Raw genomic sequence first — 27,181 nt, forward strand, 5'->3', positions numbered from 1 at the left:
TCCGCTTTTTGCCTAACTCTCCATCCAGCCCCAAGACCGGCAATCAAGATATCCATCACCCCAGGAACACTACACTTAAGCTGTGTCATGCTGGTCCCCCGAAATCCTGCTCCCTGGCGTCCTCCACCAGGAATCACCCCTTCCCTGCAACAACCCTTTTCCACTGGCTCCTCATTATCCTTTCGACTCAAACTCCCTTTCCCCACCCCAGTAAACTCCCTGACCGCGAATTCACCAGGGTCATGGGCAACCTTGGGCATCCCCGACATGCCCCGCGGAACCCGGGACCCCTCAGTGACCACACGCACGGCCCCGCCGTGTGGTCCTCACGCGGCTGCCCCCAGTGAGGTCCCGCGTGCAGCTGCCTGTCAGCAGCGCGCCCCTGGGCTGCCGAGGGCAGTCGTCCATGGAGCGACGGCGCCGGAATCTGCGTCACCCATGCACCTGCTGATGGACGTGTGTGGTTTTCTGTTGGTTTGTTTCCAGTTTGGGGTCGAATGCACTTTCCGGTGGGTTCTTTGTGGACAGGCTTTGGTTTCTCTCGGATAAATATCAGGGAGTGGCCTCCGTGCCTCAGGGCGGGAGTGAGTCACTGCATGAAACCTGGCTACCTGTTTTCCATGGCGCGCACTCCGACCAGCAGGTACTGCAAGCCGGGCGCCTCCTCCCCTTGCCAACCTCGGGCACCCGTGGTCTCTTTAACGCCAGTCATGCCAACAGGCTGACAGGGTTTCCCTTCGTGGTTCTCATTTGCATTCCTCTAATGACTGATGATGCCGACCGTCCTGCATGTGCTCACTGGCTATTCCTGTGTACTCATGTATGGGTTCAAACTTCCAAAGCCGGGCTGTTTATCTTCGATACTGTAAAGGATGCCTTGCATATTCTGAAGACAGACACATACCTTTGTCGGGTATATGTATACACACACAGAGTGGGGGCAGAAGTCAGTCTACAGCTGTGAGTACAGGAACCGCAGGACTCATTCGGGCAGGATCAATTACTGTATTATTTTCCCGAAGAACAACCGTAAACCTACTTTCACCCCCTGTAGATTGTGACTATGTTCTCCCAATCTTGCCATTTCATTCGAGGAGTTTTCATTTTGACCGAGGACAGCTTACCTGTCAAACCTTAACTTTATTTCATTTCCTTCTTTTCCTATGTAAAATGATTTTTTATTAACCTAATGATCACAAATATTTCTTGTAAGGAAAATCCTTAATTTGATGAGATTATACTAACCACCACTGTGCCTGGGCACAGGGCACTGCATTGAATTAACTTAATCATCAGAGTGACCCCCTGAAAGGCAAATTATCGTCTCCTTAACAGACAAGAAAACCGAACAGCGCGTGGGTAAATCGCATCCAGGCACACAGCTAGTCAGACACACAGTGGGATTACAGCCAGGCCTGTCCAACCCAGAGCTTCCAGCTCCTAACTTCACTGTCTCCATAATTTTACATGCCAGGGATGGTTAGGCTGGAAATTTTTAAGATCACTGGGAATTAGAAAGATCTGGAAAGTTTTTAAAACATATATATTTTCAGTGATTTCAGAGAGGAAGGAAGAGGGGGAAAGAGAGAGAAACATCAATGATGAGAGAGACTCATGGACCGACTGCCTCCTGCACACCTCCTACCGGAGACCGAGCCCACAGTCCAGGCATGTGCCCTGAATGGGAATCAAACTTTGACCTCCTGGTGCATAGGTCAAGGCTCAGCCACTGAGCCATGCCAACCGGGCGAGATCTAGAAGGTTTTTATTTCTTGTACAGAACACTTGTAGAATGACTATATAGTTCTGATATAATTAGGAGATTTGGAGAAAGATTCCAGTGATAATCTGACACTTCAGAACACAGTGTGTGCTTTGGCGGGCGGGTGGGTGGGATCAGCTGCACATAGCCAGCGATGGCCATTCTCCGGTTATCTGTTTCTCTGGATAATTATAGTTTAGAAAGATCAATCCATAATGAGAAGTATTTTCCACACCATGTCGATGGAACTGTTGTTCCTCAACATATGGCTAATTAAGTCGCTGGCAGAAGTCAGAACTTTTCTCCTAAACTATCGCCTACAGCCTTAGCTCAAAATGAATCCCCTCATTCCTCAAATGAGCAAATACGACTTCTCTCAACTTGCCGTTTTTCCCATCATGCCATGCTTCGGAGCTGACCCAGACTGTGTAACGTGAACCACAGGCACGTAGGGGAAGACCTGGGGCTTGCGAACGAACGCCAAGCCAGGCTGCCCTTCACGGAATTTCTCACGCACGGATTTTGTTCTTGAGTCTCTTTTGTCTTATTTGCCTCCATTTCTCCCATGCCCGTCGCACCATCCATAATGTTGTATGTTCATACGGTGATCCAATTTTCACAGGAGCCCAGACTACAAAGCTACAGCAACAAAACATGATATGCTCAGAGATGAATTCACCTTCAATTTTCAATGTATAAAACGCCTGCCTTTCCCCTCATGGTAACAGTCTCAAACAGCAGGAGGCTGCTTCTATCACCATGCTTCGGCGGAATGCGGGCTGTTGCTAAGGACTACAAATTGCTAAAATGCTACTGTTCCGAGATTTCTGCAAATGATATGTTTGTCATAATAATTTACTAACGGGGTTATTCAATGACCTGATAGAATTAACTCCTTTTCAAAGCAATTAATTACAACCTGAGTATAACTCATAGCTGGAGGAACTGGCTCAAACCAGCTTTGTGTTGGTTTGACTTTTATATGCTTAAAGGGGTAATAATTTTGCAGGGCTCCTAGGATATCCATTTAACAAACAGTCACTGGCGTCCCTGTGAGAAGTTCAAGAGATATTACTGTTGTTTTAATTACAAATAAGCAGTAAAGCCAACACTCAGGAAAGGAATCATACTTCTTCTTCCCTCTGCTCCACAAAATGCATTATTTCATTCATTTTTCTTCCACCATTGATGTTTCTCTCTCTCTTCCTCTGTCTCTAAAATCAATTTAAAAACCATCTCCTGGGATGAAGAGTTTTTTAAAAAATAAGAAAAAAAATCACAAACTCTAATCACTATCTCCAATGTTTTTCTTATTCAGTATTTAGCTGCATACATCTCTCATTCATGTCTCCCTAATCCTTTGTCAATGGTCTTTAACTTTACTACATAACAAACATCTTGTCTTTTATATTGAAACGATATATGTATATATATGTATATATATATATATATATATATATATATATATACACATACATACATATACACACACACTAGAGGCCTGGTGCACAAAAATTTGTGCACTGGCGGGTGTCCCTCAGCTTGACATGTGCCCTCTCACAGTCTGGGACCCCTCGGGAGATAACCACCTGCTGGCTTAGGCCTGCTCCCCGGATCACAGATGGCAGGCCCGGATCCCGCACTGGATCGCAGACGGCAGGCCTGGATGGCGGTGGGCGGGCGGCCGATCGCACGGTGCCCTGCCCCACTGCCCCGGGTCGAAGACGGCAGCCCCGGATGGCAGCGGATTGCGCTGCCCCGCCCCGCCTGCAGTATGCAAATTTAATGGCCATCTTTGTTGAGTTAATTTGCATACTCTTCTGATTGGCTGATGGGCATGGCGAAGGTACAGTCAATTAGAATCTTTGTCTTTTATTTGTGTGTGTGTGTGTGTGTGTTAGGCATAATAATTTAAGGATATGGTTCAGAAGAATGCCGTTTACTTCCCTGAGCACGGGGAGTAAGAGGAACTACGGTGTGAAGGGCTCTCTCCTAGCTCCTGGCTGAATTAATAGGTCCCAACTGTTACAATTTATGGGGAAGACTTGGGAGAGGAAGAGGGAGAACAATAAATCAGAAGCAAAAGTTACAAAGATTTTACAGATCAAGTCCTAGCCTAGAAGCAGAAAAGGTTTTTGTTGTGTATCTATGTTGTTTTTTCTTAACTGATCAGAAACTGATGAGAACATATAAAACTAAGCATTAATCACAATTTCTAAGACACACCTTAGAACTGCCAATCACTGTATAGAAAACCAATTTCAGTGCTTGATTCATTCCTTCTGTGTTTTTAATTCATAGGTGTGTTTTTGTTTTTCTTTAATTGTGATATCAAGTATGTGCTGATTGACTGAGGATTAAAAAGATAAAACATTACACCTGAGAAAATAAACAAAAATCACAGGTCTGCCTATGTTAGCTATGTCTTCAAATATTCACATAGGCATGGCCTCATGAAGGCACACAGTTTTGGACACACCTTTCAGAGAAGTACCGAATTACTGAGAGAAAGCAGAGCGATTCTGGGCAGCAGAGACAACCCTCAGAGGGACCAGGGTTACTGACTGACCTGGTTAGCACTGCCTCCGACTCTAATGAAACCATTTAGGAAGCGGTACCAGCTCGGTGAACCTGAAATCCAACAGGGGGATTCAGAGGTCTTCACGGTGGATTTACCTGTACATCTTCATGATATGGGCTCAAAGAATCAGGTCCATTAATTTAGGTGCTTCCAAAGAGACACAACACAGCCAAGCCCGGCCGATGTGGCTCAGTGGTTGAGCGTCAACCTACACACCAGGAGGTCACTGTTTGATTCCTGGTCCGAGCACATGCCCGGGCTTGTGGGCTTGATCCCCAGTAGGGGGTGTGCAGGAGGCAGCTGATCAATGATTCTCTCTCATCACTGATGTTTTTCTCTCTCCCTCTCCCTTCCTCTCTGAAATGATTAAAAATATATTAATAAGTAAATAAATAAATAGAGACAGCCGATATTTCCTTAGATTCTCTCTTTCTTCCCCCTTCCTGTGCCTCTAAAGGTGACCAGTCCCCCTCAGCTGACTCTGCTGATGAAGATGCAGGTTCTAGAGATATGCTGATAAGATCAAAGAAGAATTGCCCTCCATCCAGCCTGTCTGCTTGGGGGCCGTGCTGGGGCTCATTACTGATGATTTAATGAACTCTCAGCTGGAATTCTATTTCTCTCCGTTCTGATGTCTTGGAAGCCATCTCACAATTACACCCAAGTACTTCCAAGTGACACTAGATTAGACAATATTACACATTTTTTAAAAGTAGATTGGCAAAATATTCGTACCCTCCCTTTTCCCCCCTTGGTTAACATTAAGTCAGGTTTATTATTTTAAAATGATCTATTCGGAATTGTGCATAATCCCTCAACAGCCTTAGTTTCTCTCTGCAGACAGAAGTAAAAAGGATGGCCTAGAGTCCTTATTCCACGTTCCTCTTAGCAAGTACACAGCATAGCTGGCTGTGTACAATTTAGAAACTCCTGATGAAGAAGCTAATTAAGAACAACGTTTACAGGGAAGAATTATGGCTCCAAGAAGACACCAGAGATTTAAAGAAAGGCCACACTGTAGCACATTTAATACCATAATCTCTCAACGGGCTTTCTTAACTGTAATTATCTCTTCTTCAGCTGTTATACTATTTGGGAATCATCATAGTTTAAAAATATTCTTTTCTGACGGTAACCAAAGACAACCAATTGGTGTCCACAATGAGAAGGGTGAGACCACTAGTTAGTGACGGCTCATTCTTGCAGCGTAGGAGGCCCCGCGTTCAGGATCCGTAAGCTGGACGCCTCGATTAGCCAGCCGTCACCAGAGAACTCGCTGGCTTCGAGGCAGGGTCTCCAACAGTTTTTTATGTGGAAGTACGGATCTTTGCATTTGTCACGTTTCCTACCGTCTCCACAAGATTCACTTTGCATGTTTTCATTGCTGTTCACTAGTTTTCTTCATCTTAATCTTTTTACCCATAAAATAGAGTTAATAATATCCACCTCAAGAGTTAATTATAGAAATTACATTAAAACTGAGCAGAAAATGGGCCATCAGAAAAGATAAAGAAAATGAGCTCCCTTGAAGCAGAGATGAAGGGGTCAACCCTTCATTCCTGAAATTAAAATCCAGCTAAAAGCTGAACTCATCTCTCTTCCTCTGTTTAATTTTAGCACAGAGTCTGGAACCGTGCAGTCATTCCGTGTTTACTTAATTCATTCCGCAGCCACTGACAGGCGTTGGGCACACTATGGGAAAAAGGCTTTAGTACCTCAGGGTCTTTACGACACACAGTGGTGGCTTTCACATGCTGACTATTAAGATACATTCAAAAATACGTTTTTCATATTATGCAGCATGCGTGTGTGAGTGCACACACCCAAAACCAACACACACACACGACTGAAAAACACTCTTCACAAAGCAGCTCCCACCCCAGCCTGTGTCACACACTTTGACTTTATCCTTTTGTGTTCATTTTTATAAAATAAAATTAAAAAAAAAAGAAATGGTGGCTGCAGTTCATTACACTGACTGCAAAACCAACCCCAGAGAACCATCCGGGCCTGCGAAAAGCCGTTTTCCGCCGGATGTTCTCACTCTATTTCTGAGCACGGACACCATCGGACTCTGCTGGGGCTGTCACTGCAATAAAAGTACCAAATTTCAGAGTCTTAAAAAAAATCCCAATTGTCTCCAAACAACAGAATCTATTTTGAATAAGACACAGAGTTTCCTCTCACTTATCTTTTTTCCTCTTGGGAAAAATGAAATCTCGCCGGGGCACAGAGAGAAAACCCTTTAGGTCCCATCGTGATTTATACACTATGAGATCATTTCTTTAGCCTCAGTTACAAAACAAAAAGAAGAAGAAGAACCTAAAAGTGATCAACCTTTCAGCAGCAGTGACACACAATATTAAAGTCAGAACACGTGAGAGCACACTCCTGTTGAGGCAGTGGATTTGTTAAGCTAAACTAATAAATCCTATGTAATAACAGAGTCCTTGTTCTCTTAAACTAACGCAGAAGGACAATGATTATAAACATGAGAGATCTACAATGTGGTATTTCCACTACTGAAAGACACAACAGTCCATTTTCACTACGTGATCTGCCTACCCAACACGCAAGCGCTAAGCTCAAACAGAAAACCCTTTGCTGTTATTGAGCGCGTCACCGATCTCTCTCAGTAAGAAACTCGTGTGTCAATACCAAGGCGGATGCAGAGCTGTGGCGGAGACCTTCCCTTCTGCTCTACTTGTCTACCAGCCACTCTTCCTATAGTAACAGGAGTTTAATGGGGGCTGCGTCCACTCAGCTAGAGGCTGCATTTCCCAACACCCTTGGCTGTGAGGCATGTTGAAGGGACCAGGTTGTAGACAGTGAGATAAAAACGGAAGTGACCTATGCAATGTCTGGGTAAGGAACTTTCAAAGAAAGGGGCTCGCTCCCCTATGTCTCATTCTGTTAGCAGCAATGTGGCCAAAGTGACCGCCTATGGGCCAAAATTAAAAATCAGGCACTGCCCGGCCGGCGTGACTCAGGGGTTGAGCATCGACCTATGAACCAGGAAGTCACAGTTCGATTCCCGGTCAAGAGCACATGCCCGGGTTGGGGGCTTGATCCCCAGTAGCAGGTGTGCAAGAGGCAGCCAATCCATGATTCTCTCTCATCAATGTTTCTGTCTCTCTCTCCCTCTCTCTCTCTGAAAGCAATAAAAATATATATATATATTTTTAAAAATCAGGCACTGAGGATGGTTCACAGGCTTAGATGACAGAGAACTAAATGTGTATTTTGTTTAAGCCACTTCCTTAACGTGGCCACACCTGTGTCCTAAAGAACACACAATTCCCTTTGCAAAGCGGACGTCTCGAAAGGAGTGGGGAAAGGGAGAGGAAGCAGTGCGTGAGGGTCATCACAGCAGAAGCAAGATTGACGTGCAAGGGCAGGAAGGACGTGAGGCTGTCGGGGGGCGGGGGGCAGTGGCGTGGTCACAGAAAGGTCACACGCTCCCACCTCTGCCGTGACGCGTGTCACAGAAACAATTCCTGGCGGAGGAGGCGCCCTGTCTTCTACACACAGATGCTTTCTCTCTTTTTTTTGACGAGATGGGACTTGCTTGTATATATCCACATCAAATACTGAACTAGAACATAAGTGCATTCTACTCATCACTACACCAAATGTCAAAAGAGCCAGCTCCCAGCAGGAAAACGAGCAGCGGCATCAATGGGAAAGGTCTCCGCATGTTCAGCGCTGCGCTCGCCCCGCGGTGCCCAGTCAAATGGATCCTCGTGCGCGGATGTCGCACGATCAAATAACATATGTGAGCGGGCGTCATGCGATGAAATGGAAGGGGGGAAAATGGAACCACTGGTGATTCTTACAGGTAGAAGGTAACGCTACGGCCGACACACTCGGAGCGACAGACCGTCTCATGACCCCGAACGTGCGCTGGGATCTGCTTCCTGCACCGCTGAGGCGGCGCTATTTCAACACGCTGGGTATTTACTGGGCTCCCGTCTCTTCAGTACAGAGAAGCTCTGAAGATAACATCCATAGAGATACACAGAACTGCCCTGCCCCGCACAACCCCACTCATGGAAAACGTAGCGCCAACACAGGACCACGCGAGGAACCACAATGGTGGGTTTCCAACAACTGCTTGAAAACATCACCCGCATTTCAGACCTACTGCCTGGCGAACTTCTCCATTCATTACTAACCGAGCATTTCTGAACGCGCGCTTGTGGAGAGTAACAGCAATTACTGGTCTCGTGCTGCAGGTATCAGTAGAATATACCTGATGGATACTTGTCTTATTTACGTGAAATCCTCCACTCAACCGTCAGGTTGAAAAGTAAAACCGCAGTCACTCTAAAGCAGTGGTTCTCAACCTTCTGGCCCTTTAAAAACAGTTCCTCCTGTTGTGACCCCCAACCATAAAATTATTTTGTTACTTCATAACTGTCATGTTGCTACTGTTATGAATCGTCATGTAAATATCTGATATGCACGATGGTCTTAGGCGACCCCTGTGAAAGGGTCGTTCCACTGCCAAAGGGGTCGCGACCCACAGGTTGAGAACCGCTGCGCTAAAGCCTCTAAACATGGAACGGGGGACCGTGAAGACCTCGCCTCCTCCAGTTCCTGATCTCCGGGATGGCTACTGCCTTTACATACAGGTTAACACAGAGGAACAGCGAGGACAAGGGCACTCGAGCTTCTGAAAGGAGGCTCCTTGCAGACACTCAGAGGCTAGAAATTAGGGCAAACTTACTTTTTCTCTAATTTTTCATCGAAACTAAGAGAGGGACAGAAATGGCTCTGGACTTGGGAGCAATGATCTAGAAAGAGAGGGCCTGGCATCCCGATAAGGAAATTGAGTAGGCGGGCTGAGGAGCACTGCCTATGACCTCATTCTGGAAAGGCCAGGGCAGTGGTTCTCCACCTTGGCTGCACATTAGAATCACCTGGGAATCTTTTTAAAATCCTGATTTCTGGGTCCCATCCTCCGGAAATTCTGTTTCTTTGTGATGGGGTGGGGCCACAACATTAGCAACAAAGAAACAGAATTTCCGGAGGATGGGGCCCAGAAATCAGGATTTTAAAAAGATTCCCAGGTGGTTCTAATGTGCAGCCGAGGCGGAGAACCACTGGACTAGGGCAATGGACAGGCCCCGACCCCACAACGGGCCCAGCGTGTGATCAGCTCAGAGAAGGAACAGCTGCCGCCTCCGCGTAGCTCTGTCAGGCAGAGGCTGATATTCGCGTGCGTGGACGGAGGACGAGACCGACAAACCAAAGGACACCAGGACGGGCCTCGTCCGTGTGTGGGCCACTAACCGCCCACAGTCCAGTCCACGAGAGGATGACGGCAAAGGCCACGAGACGAAGGCTAAATTGAACCAACTGTTCTCTGGCCCCTCAGTAAACAATCAGCGGACAGAGATCCATGTTAGAAAACTCGACCTCCCTGGGATGTGTCCCAGGCAAAAGGTGGGACCGTCAGACCCGGGAACCACCCTAGCGGCAGTATGGTTACACATCTGTAAAAGTCAGCCAGATACGGACAATCTTTAGGAAATCTTAAAAATAAATAAATAAATAAATAAGGAAGGGGGCAGGAAGACAAGCCAATTCCGTCCTTTATTATCACTTCCTCCCATCTGTCTGATCATAGAGCGCGAGCTAGAGCATGTCCACTGCTCTCAGCCAAATGCTGAGTTGCCACGGCCGGCCCCGGACACGTTTTAGTTCCTGGAGATGCCGGCCGGTGACGATGGCCGGGGAGAGAACGGGAAGGCAGACGTGGCCTCGCCAACGTCCATCCCCAACAAAGCGGAGACAGCACCTTTGTTATAAACAATCTCCACTCATTTCCGTCTGCTCTTCTCTGAACAGACGCAACTTTGACCACAAACATGTCTGAAGGCAGTTGTTCTGGATACTGTCAGGAAACATTTAAAAATATGACAAAGAACAATATTGAAAAGTAAGCTACTCACCGATGCCAATGAAAGCGGCCTGGTACCCCTCCGCTTTCAGAGTGTGGAGAGTCATGTCATTCACGGAGAGGCTCCTGCCACAAACTATCTGTAAGAAACGAGATGTGAATAATGATACTTGGAATTTTGATTCATGAAATACTTAAAAAATTTATTTTCATTGATTTCAGAGAGGAAGGGAGAGGGAGAGAGAGAGAAACATCCATGGTGAGAGAGAATCATGGAACCCTGCCTCCTGCACGCCCCACACTGGGGATCAAGCCCGCAACCCGGGCCTGTGCCCTGACCGGGAATCAAACCGGTGACCTCCTGGTTCCTAGGTCGACTCTCAACCACTGGGCCACACCGGACGGGCTGATTAATAAAATCTTGATCTTCAACATCAAAAAGAACAAGAACTGGAGATATATATATATATATATATTTCCAAATGTATGGAAATATGTCTGTTAGAAGTGGAACACTAACACGTTTTACTTAAGGGCTAAATGCATTTCTTCTGCCTTTTAATAAAAGTAGCAAAGATAAAAGCGAGTGTATGTAAAGCCAAGTGGGTAAACTTTCATAGCTTAATTAATATGCTCAAAGCACTTCGTGGGGGCACTTTCAATAAAATGACAAACGAGACAGCTTCTGCCTCAGTGTGTAGTTAAGATCCGTGCAGAAGATGCACATAAACCAATACAACATAAACCAGTGGGCCCAGCCCCGGTCCACGGGCGCTGGGAGGATGGAGAGATTCCTTCTGGCGAAGGTCAGAGAGACGAGAATCAAGAGGCGGTAGGACTTCAATGGGACCTTTTTGGAGAAGGGCTGGAAGCTGGACAGGGAGCGCTGTGCAGGGAGGATGAGGAAAGGCAGGAGGCACAGGGGCATCACCCCTATTAAAAGCCACAATAGTTTGCTCAGTTCCCAGACAGGAGCCAATTTTCAGAAGGGGAACCTGCCGACGGCAGAGGCGGCCGGGTCCAAGGGAAAGGACCCTGCACGTACCCACGGCAGTGACTGCCCCCCCTGCTCCACGGGGAGCTGTGGCCGCTCGCCAAGGTGACTGTTTCAAGGACCTCAGACACAGGCTTGTCACTGACACCTAAAGACAGACGGGGACCTGCAGGGACCAGGCAGGAAATGGAGCCTGGCGAACGTCTAGCTCCATGAGATCACAGATCCAGTGTGAGCCTCTTCCCCAGGCCTCAACTGTAACATCCAAACGTTGTACTTGTCCGGGGAAGTCACCCCCACATGAAGGCAGGAGGGCGGCGGGAAGAGATTAACCAAAGGACTTATATTCATATACGCATAACCCATGGGCACATGCGGTAGGTGCGTTGGAATGGAACTCTAAGTGGCAGGCACTGCCCTGGCCGGTCTGGCTCAGTGGATAGAATGTCAGCCTGCAGACCAAAAGGTCCCGGGTTCAATTCCGATCAAGGTCACATACCTCAGTTGCAGGCTCCTCCCCAGCCTGGGCCATGGTTGGGGCATGTGCAGGAGGCAACCAATCAATGTGTTTCTTTCACATCGATGTTTCTCTCTTTCCCTCTCTCTTCCACTCTTCCTAAAAATTAATGGAAAAATATCCTCGGGTGAGGATTAACCAAAAAAATAAAATAAGATGGCAGACATAAAAATCATGGCTGGGCGGCTACTCTGAAATCCTAGCATTAGCGGTTAAACAGATACAACGTCAGGAAAATCCCCCGGTGGGCACGTGAGTCCCTGCATTCTTCTATTCGCAATGTTCTGCCATCGTGATATTCATGGATGTGGATTATAGACTAGAGTAGAGCTTCCTCAGATGGCTTTAGGGACACATGACTGGGCAAACACCTGAGCCAAATTCAGAATAAGATTCCTTCCACTTCATTCTCGGCATAAGAGTTATTGCTAATCCAATATACGGGGGCTGCATAGAATAAGGCCTGAGGCAAAGCTCCGTCTACTCACCACTTTGGACTTGAGGACAACTTCCTTTATCGTCCATGAAAGGCATTCACATCGAGAATAATATTATAGGGGGTGGGAGAGATGAGCCTGGGAGCTCGGATGCGTATGTGCATAGCCCCTGGACACAGACAATAGTGGGGTGAAGGCTGGGGAGAGGTGGGGGGGGGGGCGGTGGTGGGGGTCAATGGGGAAAAAGGGGGGCATCTGTAATACTTTCAACAATGAAGATACATTTTTTGGAAAGAGTAATATTTATCACGTAGGATGAAGGTTTACGACTGCTTTTGGAGGGAAACTGTGTAAATGGGCTGTGATGCCCCATAAACACAGGAAACTAGTGCACACGTTCTCCACACGCCTCTGATAGGAGGTCTGGCTACAGAGATACAGTATTCCCAGAATCTCTGAGACAGGAGATCAGCCAGAAGAGTTTTTAAAATATTTAGCTGTCTTTAGAAACACCAATTATTTTGTCAACGATTGCTGCACGTCCCTCTCCTTCCCGTGCAGATATGAGTCCCCAATAGCATCCTATTGTAATGGAAATGCTTGCTTCCGGCAACGGTAATGGAAAACAAGACAACGAAGAGAGCTCATCCAGAAAGAGACCTGGTAGGTATTTCTACTCAAATCATGCAGCAGAGGAAGCGCCTCGCAATGACAAATTAAGTTAAACCAAAACAGAATGCTCTCACCCTATTCTGAGAAATGGCCACTATACATGTTTTAAACATATTTTGAAAAATGCAAGAGCTTTATGCAGATTTACATTTTTAGCTTTAAAATTTAAAGCCATTAGAAATATTATAAACACTAGGAGACAAAAAAATGTTCCCATCCCACCCATTCTGAATTGCAAGACCAACAAAAGAGCATTTAGTCTAAAAGATGAGTAACATCGTCTGGCACAAATATCACAAGAGACTTTATTAAGTCCACCTGAAATTAAAAATGATTTGCCGTGTCTTACATTAAATTTGTTATGATAAAAGTCAAGAGATGTTATAAAAATATAACAGCTAAGAGGCTAATTCTTCTCCAGAAAAAAAGTAGTTTTATTTTATTAGAAATGGTCTTTTGATGGGAAATCACTCGAGAGTGTACTTGATAAATCAGAAATTGCATATCTTGCTGATCATGTAAAGTAAAAAAAATAAAAATTTGAATGTTATCGTAAGAATGCAGAAGCAAGGAAAAATATTATCCTAAACAACTCTGTGTTAAAGGGAAAAACAAAACCACAATCGCTCAAGGAAAAGAATCATAACAGTAAGAGGAACACATGGATGCCCAGAAGGGTCTCCTTGGAGAGAAATGAATAATTTGAAATGGTTTTGTTATTCAACCTAGAAAAATTAAAAAGTACATAACTCAAGGCTAAAAAAAGGAAGAGGAGTTCCTCAAGCTCCATTTTAAGCCTATAATGTGTTAACTTTCTGACCATCTCTAAAGGAACACCACAATATTTATTCCACAAAACAATGAGAAAGACAAAGCTGTTCCCCACGGATCTCCTGCTCCTGTTGAGAAAGCATGCTCACATGGGCACGCCTGGCATGATGCAGAGAATAAATAAAACGAGCCTCGGTAAGAAAGGATGTTCCGTCTTGTGAAATACGAATGTTTGAGAGCATGGAAGTTGCATGAAAAACAGAAAGCAGATAAACAAAACAAGAGCGCGGTGGAAGAAGCCAGACCCTTCCATCCTCCACACTGAACCCCTAAAGCCATTCAGGGATCTGAGTCGCACAGACAATTAATCACGTGCGGGCGTGCCAGATGAGCGCTATCGATCGCCCCTTTCCAGGCTGGTGGCCTTCAGACAGGCAGACAGACAAATGCCCTGAGCAAGGAGAGATCCTGCTGCTGCTGCCGGAGCCGCTTTTAATTGTTCTGCCCACGATGTGTGGTATTTTGCTGCTCAGAGCAGCTGCGAGCCCACGCCTTCCTCTCTGAACAACAGCCAGGTGTTGTCTTTCATTTACCTTCACACCGAGGTCCTTCATCAGCTCAACCTCGAAGTTCACGACGTCATAGGGCAGCCGGAACTGAGGGATCTCAGAAGTGCTGGACGAGAAAGAGGAAAAAAAAGAAGCACCTGTTAAAAATCATCAATCTTAAAAACGCAACATGTCTTTCTGACCAATATTAAGGCACTAACTGTCTCTTCGAAGGGTGTTTGCATTTCACAGAACATGAGACCAGTGGGGGCATCCACATTTTTATATACAGGATAAAATGTTATAGGGACTACAGTCCACATTTTTATACACAGGGTAAAATATTAAAATATTATAGGGACTATAAGAGAAAGAGTAGAAAGTGATGTGAAAAATAAATAAATGTAAACTATGGAAAACAAATAATAAATAGACAATTGGTAAAAAGCATTTCTAAAACTATTAAGTTTATGGTCTACTAATCTATACATATAAAAGCCTAATATGCAAATTATCCCCACAGGAGTTCAACAGGGAGACACATCACTTGCTATGACGTGCGCTGACCACCACGGGGTGGTGCAGAAGGAAGGCCCCAGCCGGCAGCCAGAAGGCCCTGATTGGCCCTGATTGCCGGCCAGGCCTAGCGACCCTACCCGTGCCCAGGCCTCTAGTAATTATGTAAGAAATTCCTAAGAAAATGCAATGTTAAATACCAATAATTAGTTGAAAGTATAGGTCATGCTTAATATACATACATATATGTACATTCATATATATTCTATAAAGATTCCTCTAGCTCAGCTGTTATCAACACATGTGCTGCAAGCATGTTTAAAACATGCGATGCCTGACTATTTAGTTGGGGCACTGGCCTCTTTCCCCTTAAATTGCCAAATAAAAAAATGACCAAGAGCCAATACAACAGCTGTCTGGTATGAATGAAACAAAATTTTACCTTTTTGGGGGGGTCAGGTTGGCAAAATATGTATTTTTTGTTGTGCCACAGAATTGTAGAAATTAGTTTATGTGTGCCCTGAGCTGAAAGAGGTTGCAAATCGCTGTTCGAGCTTGTTCATGTTCAAATCTGTGACTCTGTACTACTGTGCCGATTAGAACATGGCAGGATTAGTTCCATGTGACCTAGAGAACATTTTTGTTGTAAACCCATCTTCTTCTCTGAAAGCAATAAGCATCCCCAAAGGACACAGTCATAAACAAGGAATGTCAGTACTGGCTTACTGTCCGCCCTTTAACCCCCCACAAAAACAACCACCACAACAAAAACTATTTATAAAATATAATCATTCTATACTGTAATAATTTAGGGAATGAAAAGCTAAGCAAAATTAACTTTTCGGTGTTTTACAATAATGAACAGGCTATATGTGTCCACGAATATTTTATTTATTTATTCATTTATGTTGTCATTTAACAAGCATGTACAGAGAGCACCGGGCGCAGTGTTAGTGACTGGGATTTGATGGTGAATTTTACCAAATTCCCACTTTAAATAAGCTCTCGTGCTGGTGGGGAAAGTTCCAGAAACAGATAACTACAAAAGGATGTAGTCTATGTCATGAGAGAGCTACATCCAGGCCTGATAGAGATTCAAGTGTGAGGTGAATAAGCAATTGCTGAAGATGAAGCCCCTGGGTTGCCCAAAGCCGTCTTCTGAGGCGCACACGCAGCCTTTTTCTTAGGCTTATGAACTTGATTATTCAATCAATTTCTCTACGTCAAACAAGTGACAGAAAATCCACGGAATTAACAGTGTGAGATCAAGGCCTTCACTAACGGTGCCGTCTGACCAGTTAGGATGCAAGACTCCAGTGAGAAGGGCTTTGGGTCTCAGTCAGGGATAAGAATCTCAAGCTGACCTGGGAACTCGGGCCACCTGGGCCCTCGCATGCCCACACAATGCTCTGGAGATCTATCAGAACATTCCACCCCCAGATCCCTGGTTGAAATAGGGTTATCTTCAGGTGAAGGCAGGTGAGAAGCAGCAGACACATTCTGAAAAGCTCCTGCCCCCTCTTCTCTGCCTAGAAGCAGGACAGACATTCACACAGGTGCGTCTCCCTTTCCGAGCCAGGAAGGGCAGAAGTCTGAATCACCGAGAGACAAGTCTGGGCATGGATCTGCACAGGGGGCCCCTAGAGCAGTGATGGCGAACCTATGACACGCGTGTCAGAAGTGACACGCGAACTCATTTTTTTGGTTGATTTTTCTTTGTTAAATGGCATTTAAATATATAAAATAAATATCAAAAATATAAGTCTTTCTTTTACTATGGTTGCAAAGATCAAAAAATTTCTATATGTGACACGGCACCAGAGTTAAGTTAGGGTTTTTCAAAATGCTGACACGCCGAGCTCAAAAGGTTCGCCATCGCTGGGCTAGCGAGATCTACACCACAAACCTCAACCACCCTGGTCTCCCAGGAGCTTCCCTCTTCCAGCCACTTTCCCGCAGGATGCCGCCCCCAAAACACCCTTCCGTCTGGTCTGGTCCCTTCTTCACTGACTCACTGTATTTTGTAAACAAGCTACACAAGCCTCAAGTTCTGACACCCCTCCTTCCTATGAGGGACTCACCCCTGAGTTCTCCCACCTGCATGCCCGATACAGGTGTCGATAAACTCAGTTTACTTCACAGGCCCAGCCACGGAACCTAAGAGGCTAGAGGGTACTTGTTCCTCCCTGTGTCTTCAAGGGCTAAGCCAAAGGCTTCTCAAACACTGTGGACTGCATGTGGACACCAACAGGCAGCCTGTCTTATTTTGCTGTTGTTGTTAATCCTCACCCAATGATATTTTCCCATTAATTTTTAGAGAGAATGGAAGGGAGGAGGAGAGACAGAGGGAGAGAAACATCAATGTGAGAGACACACACTGATTGGTTGCCTCCCGCAGGTGCCCTGACCCAGGGCCAGGGGTCAAGCCTGCAACCGAGACATGTGCCCTTGACTGGAATTGAACCTGGGCCCCCTCAGCCTGATAGATGATTTTTCATCACAATATTTTAGTTTGTTTTAAAACTATATATTTGTGTCTAGAGCTTTAAAATATAAAAATATATTTTGAAGATTTGAGGCAATAATGTTGAAAATGGTCAAATTGCATGATGGTTAGGATTATTTGCTATTGGGTATTTTTCTACTCTTATGGGCACCCTGCAGTTTAGAATGATGGACTGTCATCGATTTGAGTGTGAACAACTTAAAAATGTGCACTTTTCTAAGTATGTTTTGTGAATAGTAGTCGTATAAAGTAATGACACTATCATTTGCGGGGCCCGAGATGATGCTCTATCCACTGAGCCAAACCAGCGAGGGCCAGATACCCTGTCTTGAAAGGCATGGAGCGGTATGGAAATGAATGGAAATTGCAGTCTGAGGAAGATCCTCCGATTCGGGACAGCTAAGCAAAAACAAGGGGCTGTGAATAAAGAATTCCAGCCAAATAAAGCAGCCACGGCCGGCAAGGTGAGGCTCCACGCACAGGCAGGTACACTGTGAGGTTGACACAGCCTCACCAGGGATTTGTATGGGATCTCGGTCGAAGTCTCTATCTACCTACTAGTATATAAAAGCCTAATATGCTAATTGTCCCTGGGAGACCAATTGTTTGCTATGACATGCGCTGACCACCAGAGGGCGGCGTGGAACAAAGGAAGGCCCCAATCGGCCCTGATCATCAGGCAGTCCTAGGGACCCTACCTGTGCATGAATTCATGCACCGGGTCTCTAGTTTGGTATAAAAGGAAAAAAACGGTTCTGCACGAAGAAAGCAGACGACAAGGAAGGAGGACATACCCACTGAGTGGGAGGAAACCTGAGCAAGCAGAAAGTATAATTCTTTCTTTAAAAAATATTTTAATTGATTTCAGAGAGGAAGAGAGAGGGACAGAGATAGAAACATCAATGGTGAGAGAGAAACACTGATCGGCTGCCTCCTGCACGTCCCACACTGGGAATCAAGCCCGCAACCCGGGCCTGTGGCCTGAACGGAAATCGAACTGTGACCTCCTGGTTCCTAGGTCGATGCTCAACCACTGAGCCACGCCGGCCGGGCACAAAGTATAATTCTGAGAACTGAAGGAGGCATGCAAGCAAGTTAGATGCTGGCCCCTCCCAGGGTCCACAGCTCGGCAGCCAGCACTGAGCACAGGGCTCAGCACGTGTGTGAAAAGAATCAATGTGTGAGGATCGCCCTGCAGGCGTCTCCTGGGTCAGCAAGCGGAAGGGGAGGTACTACAAGGAGGTGGTTGGATCTGGCACTGACCACACAGGCATTCGCTTTTATGAGTAAAAGACAACACCAGGGAGTGCACACAGGCATGGACCCTGAGAGCCTGCTGACGCCACCTTTATCTTTGTCATGACAACATCAAGTCCTCCGCCCTTTTTTAAGTCCCCATGATAACACACATCCTGGGGAGAAAGGGGGAGAGAAGCCGCAGTTGGAGGAAAGCCGCTCTCCTGACATGGTACCATTGACTGCGGCATCACCGACAAGCAGCTGGCTGTGTTCAATCCAGTGGGGGTTGGGCCCTGGGTCTCCTTCACCAGCTCGAGTGATTTCCTACAAGGTAGTTGGGATCTCAATTTGCCGGGGAGAAAAGCATCTATTTGGATGAAAAGGAAAAGGAAAGATAAAACCTGACATCCCCTCTTTAAGCAATTGATTTCAAATACGAAGCTAATCGAATCTTTTTTAGCCACTTTGAAGGGGCAAGAGGATGAAAGACATCTGTAAGTGAGAAAATAAATGAAGGGAAACGTGTGGGCTGTCACCGGGCTGACTTCCAGCATCGGCGGTGATAATCCCGTAAGAGTGACCACCCTCGGAGGGTCCACAGGAGAGCCACTCAGCACTTCACACTGTCCCCAGCTCCCGGGAAGATTCGAAGGCAAAGGGAAGAAAATAAATTAAGAAAGAATTTTTAAAAAATAACATGTTTGGTCATGAATCCAGGAAAATCTGTCCCACTCGACAATGTACAGCAAATCTATAAAAACACAAGTTTAGTGTCAACTTCTATGATGTTCTAGACCTGTCTCTCCTGCATTTGAGCTCAAAGAGAGAGAGAGAGAGAGAGAGAGATGCTAACACCCATGATAATCTACCAAAATTGTCAACACAGAATAATTCACAAACTGGGCTTGTTCCATTTTAGGCCTGTGCAAACGCAATTAAGGGCAAAAAGATTTTCCGAGTCTACTAGGGTATACAACACGTACGTTCATATTTTTTAAATTAGCTCATGTATTCATTGATGTGTATAATTGAAAAAAAGTACAATGCTTACATATCTTACTAATACACTATGTTTCTCCTAATTAATAAAGCTGCAGTAAAATGCCATTATAAGAGATAGTCTAATGCATTCTGGCAAAATAATATATTGGGTATTTTACTTTCCAGGATATAAAGAAGTTTGTAAAATATGTGTAATCCCTTAAAACTCATAGTGGTGAAACGTCTCTATACGAAAATAATTAATTCTTGGCAATCCGGTTATTTTTTCTTCGGCTCATGCTCCTTACCTACCTTTACTGGTCTTCCTATTATGTAATATTTTTGCCTGATGATTCAGTCAAATAATTTTACATTAATGCAAGTTTATCTTTGTTTTGGCATAGTATTATTTGAGCAATATTGAGATTTATACATTTGCTGACACATATTTTTTTTGCTGTCATAAAACATTAAAAAACATAAGCACACATTGTAGCCATAGCTTGATTAAATTAATTCTTTGTAATTATTAAATATGAAAAATATATTGTTTAAAAAATAGTTCAGTAGCCATCAAAACTTAAGTGCTAAGTATAGCAACAGATATGCAAAATGGCTTTACATTACAATCCATGATTTTCTGAAGCAAGATGAGATATTTAGGGAAAATAACAATAAATTGAGTCATATTATTAACTTACCGCCCAAATACTTTCTCACTTTTACACCAAATATTTTAAGCAATATTCACTTCCTACGTATAATCAAGTTTTCTTCTTTATGATCATAAATGCAATCTCCCTCCACTCCAGAGCTCCGTGTATTTTAAATAACGGAAACTCCATCCAATTTCCAGGCTCGGCTCGAATATCTGAAAGCCACTGATACAAATGAACGTTTTCCATTTCCATGTATTCCTCTTCATGGAAATAAAAGACCACGTGACTGAATCTTGATAACACAATAATCATACTGGTTACTATCAAACACTGTTTTTTATATTTATGGCATTTATGAGATCAACTGCGTGGATGTACATGAAAATGAGACATCTTTAGTAGACTCCAGCCTAATCAAATGCAAAACGTAGGAGACTACACTGAAAATATGTGAGCAGGACAATGTGTCCGCTACTCCACAAAACGAACCGCCCAATGGTCCATGGGGCTGGGCTTTCCCCTCTCCACTGCCTGTGAGTTCCAGACATACCTCCACTAGAGGACAGACTCACAGGGATGACGTAAGTTTTCATATGATTGGTTCCTCTACCCATAACATATTTTACTGAGATTTCTCTTAAATTCACAGAATGAGACAGAGGAACGTTAAAGTAAATATTGCTTAAAGCCAACTGCAAATTCAAACTGAATAACAAAATCAAAATGTGAGCATTTGGAAAAAGCACATTTAAAATACCATCTGTGTGCCTGGAGTTTGATTATAATTATGAACCAACAATATTCATAACTGGTTTACCCCAGGATAGCTGATACTACGAATGCAGGCCTTACCTTAAACCGCCAACGTATTCTTGTTTTTCAAATATAGTGATGTCAGAGTAGCCCAGTCGAGCCAAGAAGGAAGCACAACTTATACTTGCAGGGCCGGCACCAAGAAGAGCGATCTTTGCCGAATAGGCTTCAGGCATCTCCTCTGGGGGAGGCAGAGACGGGTCCCTGATTTGGGGGATGTTCATTGCTTTGAACACCTATGGAGAAACCAATGGCCATCATTACCGTTTTTAAACAAACAATCACATCCTCCAGCACTGTTTTAATGTTCCAAATGTATGTGTATTTTTATTTCTTTCATACTAGAGGCCTGGTGCATGAATTCATGCAAGGCTGGGGTCCCTAGGCCTGGCCAGCGATCAGGGCCTTCTGGTCGGGGGGAGGGCCACAGGGGGGGAGGGACCACAGGAGGTTGGCTGGCTGGGGGGAGGGATGGGGCATGGGAGGTTGGCCGTCAGCTCCCAAGGAGGGAGCTGGCCCTCAGCGCCCTGGGAAAAGAGAGGTCTGCCACCACCCACCCCCAGGTCCCTGTCCCAGCCCGGGGCCCGAAGGCCGTGGTGGGGTCCGGAGAGGAGGCGACGATCACCGGCCGGGCGCAGAAGGAATGGATGCCGGACGCTGGAGCCGCGTCAGTGCCCCCGCCACCGCACGGTTCCCCAGCTCCCCTGCTCCTCCTTCCCTCTCATAGCGACTGATCAACCTGTCATTCCAATCGTCCGGTCGTTTGGTCGTAACAGTCGCTTAGGCTTTTATATATATATGTTTTTATTGATTTCAGAGAGGAAAGGAGAGGGAGAGATAGAAACGTCCATGATGAGAGAGAATCATTGAGCGGCTGCCTCCTGCACGCCCCCTACTGGGGATGGAATGCCTGCAACCTGGCATGTGCCCTGACCTCCTGGTTCACAGGTCGACACTGGACCCCCGAGCCACACGGGCCGGGTGCATTTGTGTTTTTAATAGAAATAGGCAGCGCATTTTCTTAGAAGTTGTATTGGCCCAACGAGGTGACAAGTTGGGTCGGACGCCCCCCTGCCCCCGGCTGTGATGCCGAGCCCAGCAGAGAGAGGCCCGAGTCCTCTCCTCACCGCTGAATACTTCCATCCCATTTCTGGCCGCAAATGGCTTCTATCTGCCTTTTGACTTCGGCTATTAATTTTTATTGTGGACTTATTATATTTCTCTTATCATTACACTTGGGAGCCAAGCAAGTGGTTTAAATCTTCACTCAGAGCACCATGCCTTACATGGGATTCATACTGATACAGTGCCATCACTTAATACGACTACTATTCATAAAACAGACTTAGAAAAGCGACATGTTTTTAAGTTGCTCAGACTCAAATCGATGAGAGTCCATCATTCTAAACGGCAAGGTGCCCACAAGAGTAAAAAAATGCCCAATAGTAAGTAATCCTAACCATCCAGCAATCTGGGTCGATTTCAGCATTACTGTCTCAAACCTCCAAAACATGTCCTTATACTTTAAAGCTCTAGGTACACGTATGTAGTTTTAAAACAACCTGAAACATTGCGATGAAAATCAGCTAGCACTTCACGCCGTCCCAGTTTGATTATCAGTCATTGTGCCAGCACTGAGTATTTTTAATAGATTTCTAAAGATTTTTTGGAGAAAAATGTCAGATATTTAGTGAAATCTATCAAGACATCATTCCTTCCTACTAATCATCACACTAAGACGAAAGGAGAGACACAAATCACACCTTCACAGAGATGACGGGCACCGATACCCCCGAGAGGAGCGTGTCACCAGGGCACTACCGTATACCTTTCATGATCATCTTTCTTTCTCCCAGAAACACTCTTCTTTTTGTGTAAAATCTCTCCACACTACTGTTTTAAATAGTAGCATGGAGAGATTTTATTCAGAGACGATGCAGATTTGGGGCAATCGGCAAGTGTGAGGTGACATTAATGGAACAACGACCCTATTTCTAAATGGCCCGTGAAAGGCATTAGTGATAAGTACTGGTTATCATTCATTATCATGGCGATGCGTCTTAGTTTCTGCTACATGAGCTGATAGATCTGATTGGTCAGTGGGTCAAACTGCTTCATAAACAAGCTGGACTCTTTCCTGGAGGTGCGTGTGGCCCAGCCACCCCCAAGCCAGGCCCTGGCTCCCACCGTAAAGCAAAACCCTCGCTGCCAGCACTCCTGGCACGGACCCCTTCCAAGGCCCTGGGTTTCGATTTTGCAGGAGTGAGTGCTGCTCTGTAACGTTTCATAAATGAAGCACGAAGTTCACCGTCTGGGCCCCACAAAACCTGGCACCTGGCTGTATGCGCAACCAGCCTTCGACGGCCAGAAGGAAAAAGAGGACAAGCTTTTTGGGAACATGCATCCACCGAGAAACCGCCTAAGGCCTCCGTGCTCATCGGACACAACCTGTGTCACTGCAGGCGCTTCCTCGGTCGGAGGCTGGTGCGCGGGCCGAGGCGCCTGGGGCTGCGTCTCCAGGTGGAATCCAGGCACCTGCAGCCAGGAGACCCGCTCACCCTGAGCTGGCGCAGGGGACTGTGACATTACCTGGGGCCAGTGAGCCTGGGACATCGCACAGATGGAGCACTGGCTGTGTGCTCCAGACCTGCCCTAGGAGATGCCAGCTCGTGGGAGTTAACGAACTCTGTGGGGCCTCCTGCTCCGTACACAGAAGATGGAGACGAGCGCTCACCTGCAGGTGATTCTGACTGAGGATCATCAAGTTCTACGTGCCTGCCACCCTCCAGGACAACAGGGCTGTGTTAACTGTGATTTTTTTATCCTTAGTTTCTTCGTGTCCAAAATGGAAAAAAAAAAACAACAAAAGAGCACACCCATCACGTCCTTGATGTGTCTGGAAGGGCGCCCCCCACACTAAATGAGACCTCACACAAATGCATGGCGCCCTACGCCGCTGTCATCTACCGCAGCTGCGCGCCCCCTGCCCGATCCTTTTCTTCGCACGGACGTCTAATCACCTCCGACACCAAGTGACACAAATGGACGAAGGCGGGACCCTCAGTCCCAGGGCAGGATGTGAGCGCACGTCGCACCACTGTGGCGTCGACACTTCGGTTGCTGGCTGGTATTATTGCGGAGGAGCTCCAACGTGCTCAGGCCCCGTAGTAGCAGCAGCAGCTCACAGCAACGCTGGGGCCTCGGCGATGCCCAATCGACGCTGGTTTCATTCATCGAACCCTACCCAGTGGGAGCTGAGGGCACTGGTGTGCACGCCAGCCCGTCTGCCGGGATGGTCTGCTTTGCTCCCGCTGCCCTGGGTTCATGATTAGCAACGTCCTCTCCAAAGTGTCTGTGTGGTTTTTTTGTTTTGTTTTGTTTTGTTTTTTTTTAATATATTTTATTGATTTTTTACAGAGAGGAAGGGAGAGAGATAGAGAGTTAGAAACATCGATGAGAGAGAAACATCGATCAGCTGCCTCCTGCACATCTCCCACTAGGGATGTGCCCGCAACCCAGGTACATGCCCTTGACCGGAATCGAACCTGGGACCCTTCAGTCCGCAGGCCGACGCTCTATCCACTGAGCCAAACCGGTTTCGGCAGTGTCTGTGTGTTTGATCATTTCATTTACAGAGCAACCCAGAGGACAAACATACAGGAGCCTATCCAAGCTCACATTTCGGTGTCCGCACAGTGTTTCTGTTTGTTCTTTGATAACTGGATTTCATTTGAAGACTGCACACGTGTGTTTTTTTTAATTTGCCTCCACTTTTCTATGATGGACGGGATGTATCACAAAAATACATTATTGGAGAGAGGACATGCAATCCTCTGCTCTGTATTAGTATAGATTTTTCTATAATCTCCTCGCATGTGCTTGTGCAAGGCAAACGTGGAAGGCTCTTCGTGACCTCCCTGTTCCAAAAAGGTAAGGTAGAAGTTTGGGGGTTTTCCTAGTATAATGGTCACAAAGGAACGAATAAGCATGTTCCTTCTTCACTCACAATCTGTCAAACTAATTATTGTAGCACCGAAGCAAACCATAAGTGCTGGTGTCGTTTAAGTAACTGTCAGAGGTTCTTCCGTGTAGTCGCATGAGGCCTGGCTGTTTGAACTATAATACTGTATTTTTATTGTATTGTAAGGACTGGTTAAATTAATGTGAACCGAGTTCACTTAATAAAATATAGAAATAAACGCACATGGTCTGCAATGGTGTGTAAGTAGTGTACAATGCTGGGACACGGGGTGGGCCATGTCACGTGAGAAGTGATATTACAAACGCGCCGAGACATACAATTCATACAACACCTAAGAAGGACTTCTCTTCTCAGTGAGCTCCCTGAGGGGGTCTGGAATTTCATGTGTCAGTCCCATGCTCAACTATAAGTATAAAAACTAAACTAAAAGTACAGTGTCAAGAAGTAATGCCGTACAAAGAGCATATTTAATGGGTATTAAAATAATCTCATAGCCCGGCCGGTGTGCCTCAGTGGTTGAGCATCGACCTATGAACCGGGAGGTCAAAGGCTGGATTCTCGGTCAGGGCACCTGCTTGGGTGGCGGGCTGGATCCCCAGTGTGGGGCGTGCAGGAGGCGGCCAATCAGTGATTCTCTCTCATCATTGATGTTTCTCTCTCTCTCTCTCGCTCTCCCTCTTCCTCTCTCAAATCAATAAAAATATATTTTAAAAATCTCATAGAATGTTTATTGCAAAAAACAAATACCACTTTTAGATATCAAAATCTAATGTATTCCTGAAAGTGCCTAATTGATGCAGCAATTTTAATGCCAATCCCCTGACCTTCATTAACTTTAACATTTCAAGTCAAATGTTAGATCCCTGGGATTTTAATTTTAATTTTCCTACATTGCCTCCCTAGCTCAGTAACAGCAGCGGGAGAAAATGGATTCGGCATGCAGCTAATAATCTACTTACAGTTATCCTTTCAGACTTCAGGAAAACAAGCAGACAGATCTATGCTCGTTTCATTCTCCTGTTGCAACAATTCATTAGTTACACGTGAGAGGCAATGAGAGTGGCGTGGGCCTGTTAAATGTGGTAAATGCAGGATTCCCCACAAACTGAACGAAGTGCCCCCGCACATGTTAACACAGAAACCTCAAGGGTTACACTTGAGAAGAGACACTTCAAAACCCCCACGTGATGGGTGAGAAAACCCAAACCACACTGTTAGTATGAGCGTTGTCAGTGCCAAATGGTCTTACGGAAGCCACACTGAGAGACCTCACTGAACGGGGCCAACCGCCTCCCCCAGAGGCGGGACCAGCCCGTGGCCTGTGTGTCCCGAAGGCACACACGTGTGTCTGGAGCAAGGTCACGGCAGATGTGCAGCCAGCAAAGGACCGAGTAAAGTGACCACACACACACACACCACACACACACACACACACACACACACACACACCACACAACCACACACACACACCACACAACCACACACACACCCCCCCCCACACACACACACACACCCACACACACCACACACACACACACACACCACACAACCACACACACAAGGCAGCGGCCTCCGGACTCCGCTGCAGGCGTCCTCTGTGCTACTCATATTTGTCCACCACAGTCCCTCCGTGTCGCACGCCCAGGTTCCAATGGGAAAGTGTAAGGTATGGGTTTTACCAAAAAACGGCAGACTACAGAGTCGGTATTTTAAAAATCACTTATTAAAAGTTACAGGAAAAACAATTTTGAAAATATCACCCTATTTTAGTCTGCTCTCCTAACCTTTACTTAATTTGGTTGAAAAAAGCAGATTGAGATTTCTGGAAAGGTCACACATCAATCTGTTTTCTCAGACGGCCAAGCAGGCAGCGTGTTTGCGTCCTGCTCGGCTTCGGCTCGAGCGCTCACATCCACAGTCTGAGAGAGCGGCGGCGTCTTCACATCCTCCTCCTCCCGCTCCCGGGCAGGACGTCAGCACCCTGTGTGTGTTCTGCTGATCGTCACAACACTGCTGACAGGTGGTACGTTAAAGCAAACCGCCCTTTGACTTAGAGAAGACAGAACTTTCTAGAATCACTTGCCCTAAGCGGTGAACTTCCAAGAACGGATGGAAAGCTCTCCCCCATCGTTTCCCTGGGAGATTTTTTTTTAACGGTTTCATAGACTGAGTTGAAGCCATAAGTACACAAAGTATACTGAGATGAGATTGGAAAACACGTGCCTGTTCTAAATGCCACGGTTCACTTAACAGGCACCGAATGCCGTCCTGGTCGGTGCTGTGTGTTAAATAAACAGA

At 45.9% G+C, this 27,181-nt stretch overlaps 1 protein-coding gene across 2 annotated transcripts in view; it reads right to left on the reverse strand.

The window, feature by feature from the left end:
- The window catches only part of DPYD (dihydropyrimidine dehydrogenase), a 347,040-nt gene that overhangs the window by 200,928 nt on the left and 118,931 nt on the right, over window positions 1-27,181 (reverse strand). For both annotated transcript variants that reach the window (XM_070395710.1, XM_070395711.1), the window contains exons 6-8: window positions 20,941-21,137; window positions 14,233-14,314; window positions 10,301-10,388 (exon numbers count right to left, since the gene is read on the reverse strand). In XM_070395710.1, coding sequence (XP_070251811.1) covers window positions 10,301-10,388; window positions 14,233-14,314; window positions 20,941-21,137 — 367 coding nt within the window. The remainder of the gene's footprint in view (window positions 1-10,300; window positions 10,389-14,232; window positions 14,315-20,940; window positions 21,138-27,181) is intronic.

This window comes from Myotis yumanensis, unplaced genomic scaffold (assembly GCF_028538775.1).
Source record: "Myotis yumanensis isolate MYYU_CA2020_CCGP unplaced genomic scaffold, mMyoYum1.0.hap1 SCAF_17, whole genome shotgun sequence".
In the NCBI taxonomy this organism is placed as follows: domain Eukaryota; kingdom Metazoa; phylum Chordata; class Mammalia; order Chiroptera; family Vespertilionidae; genus Myotis; species Myotis yumanensis.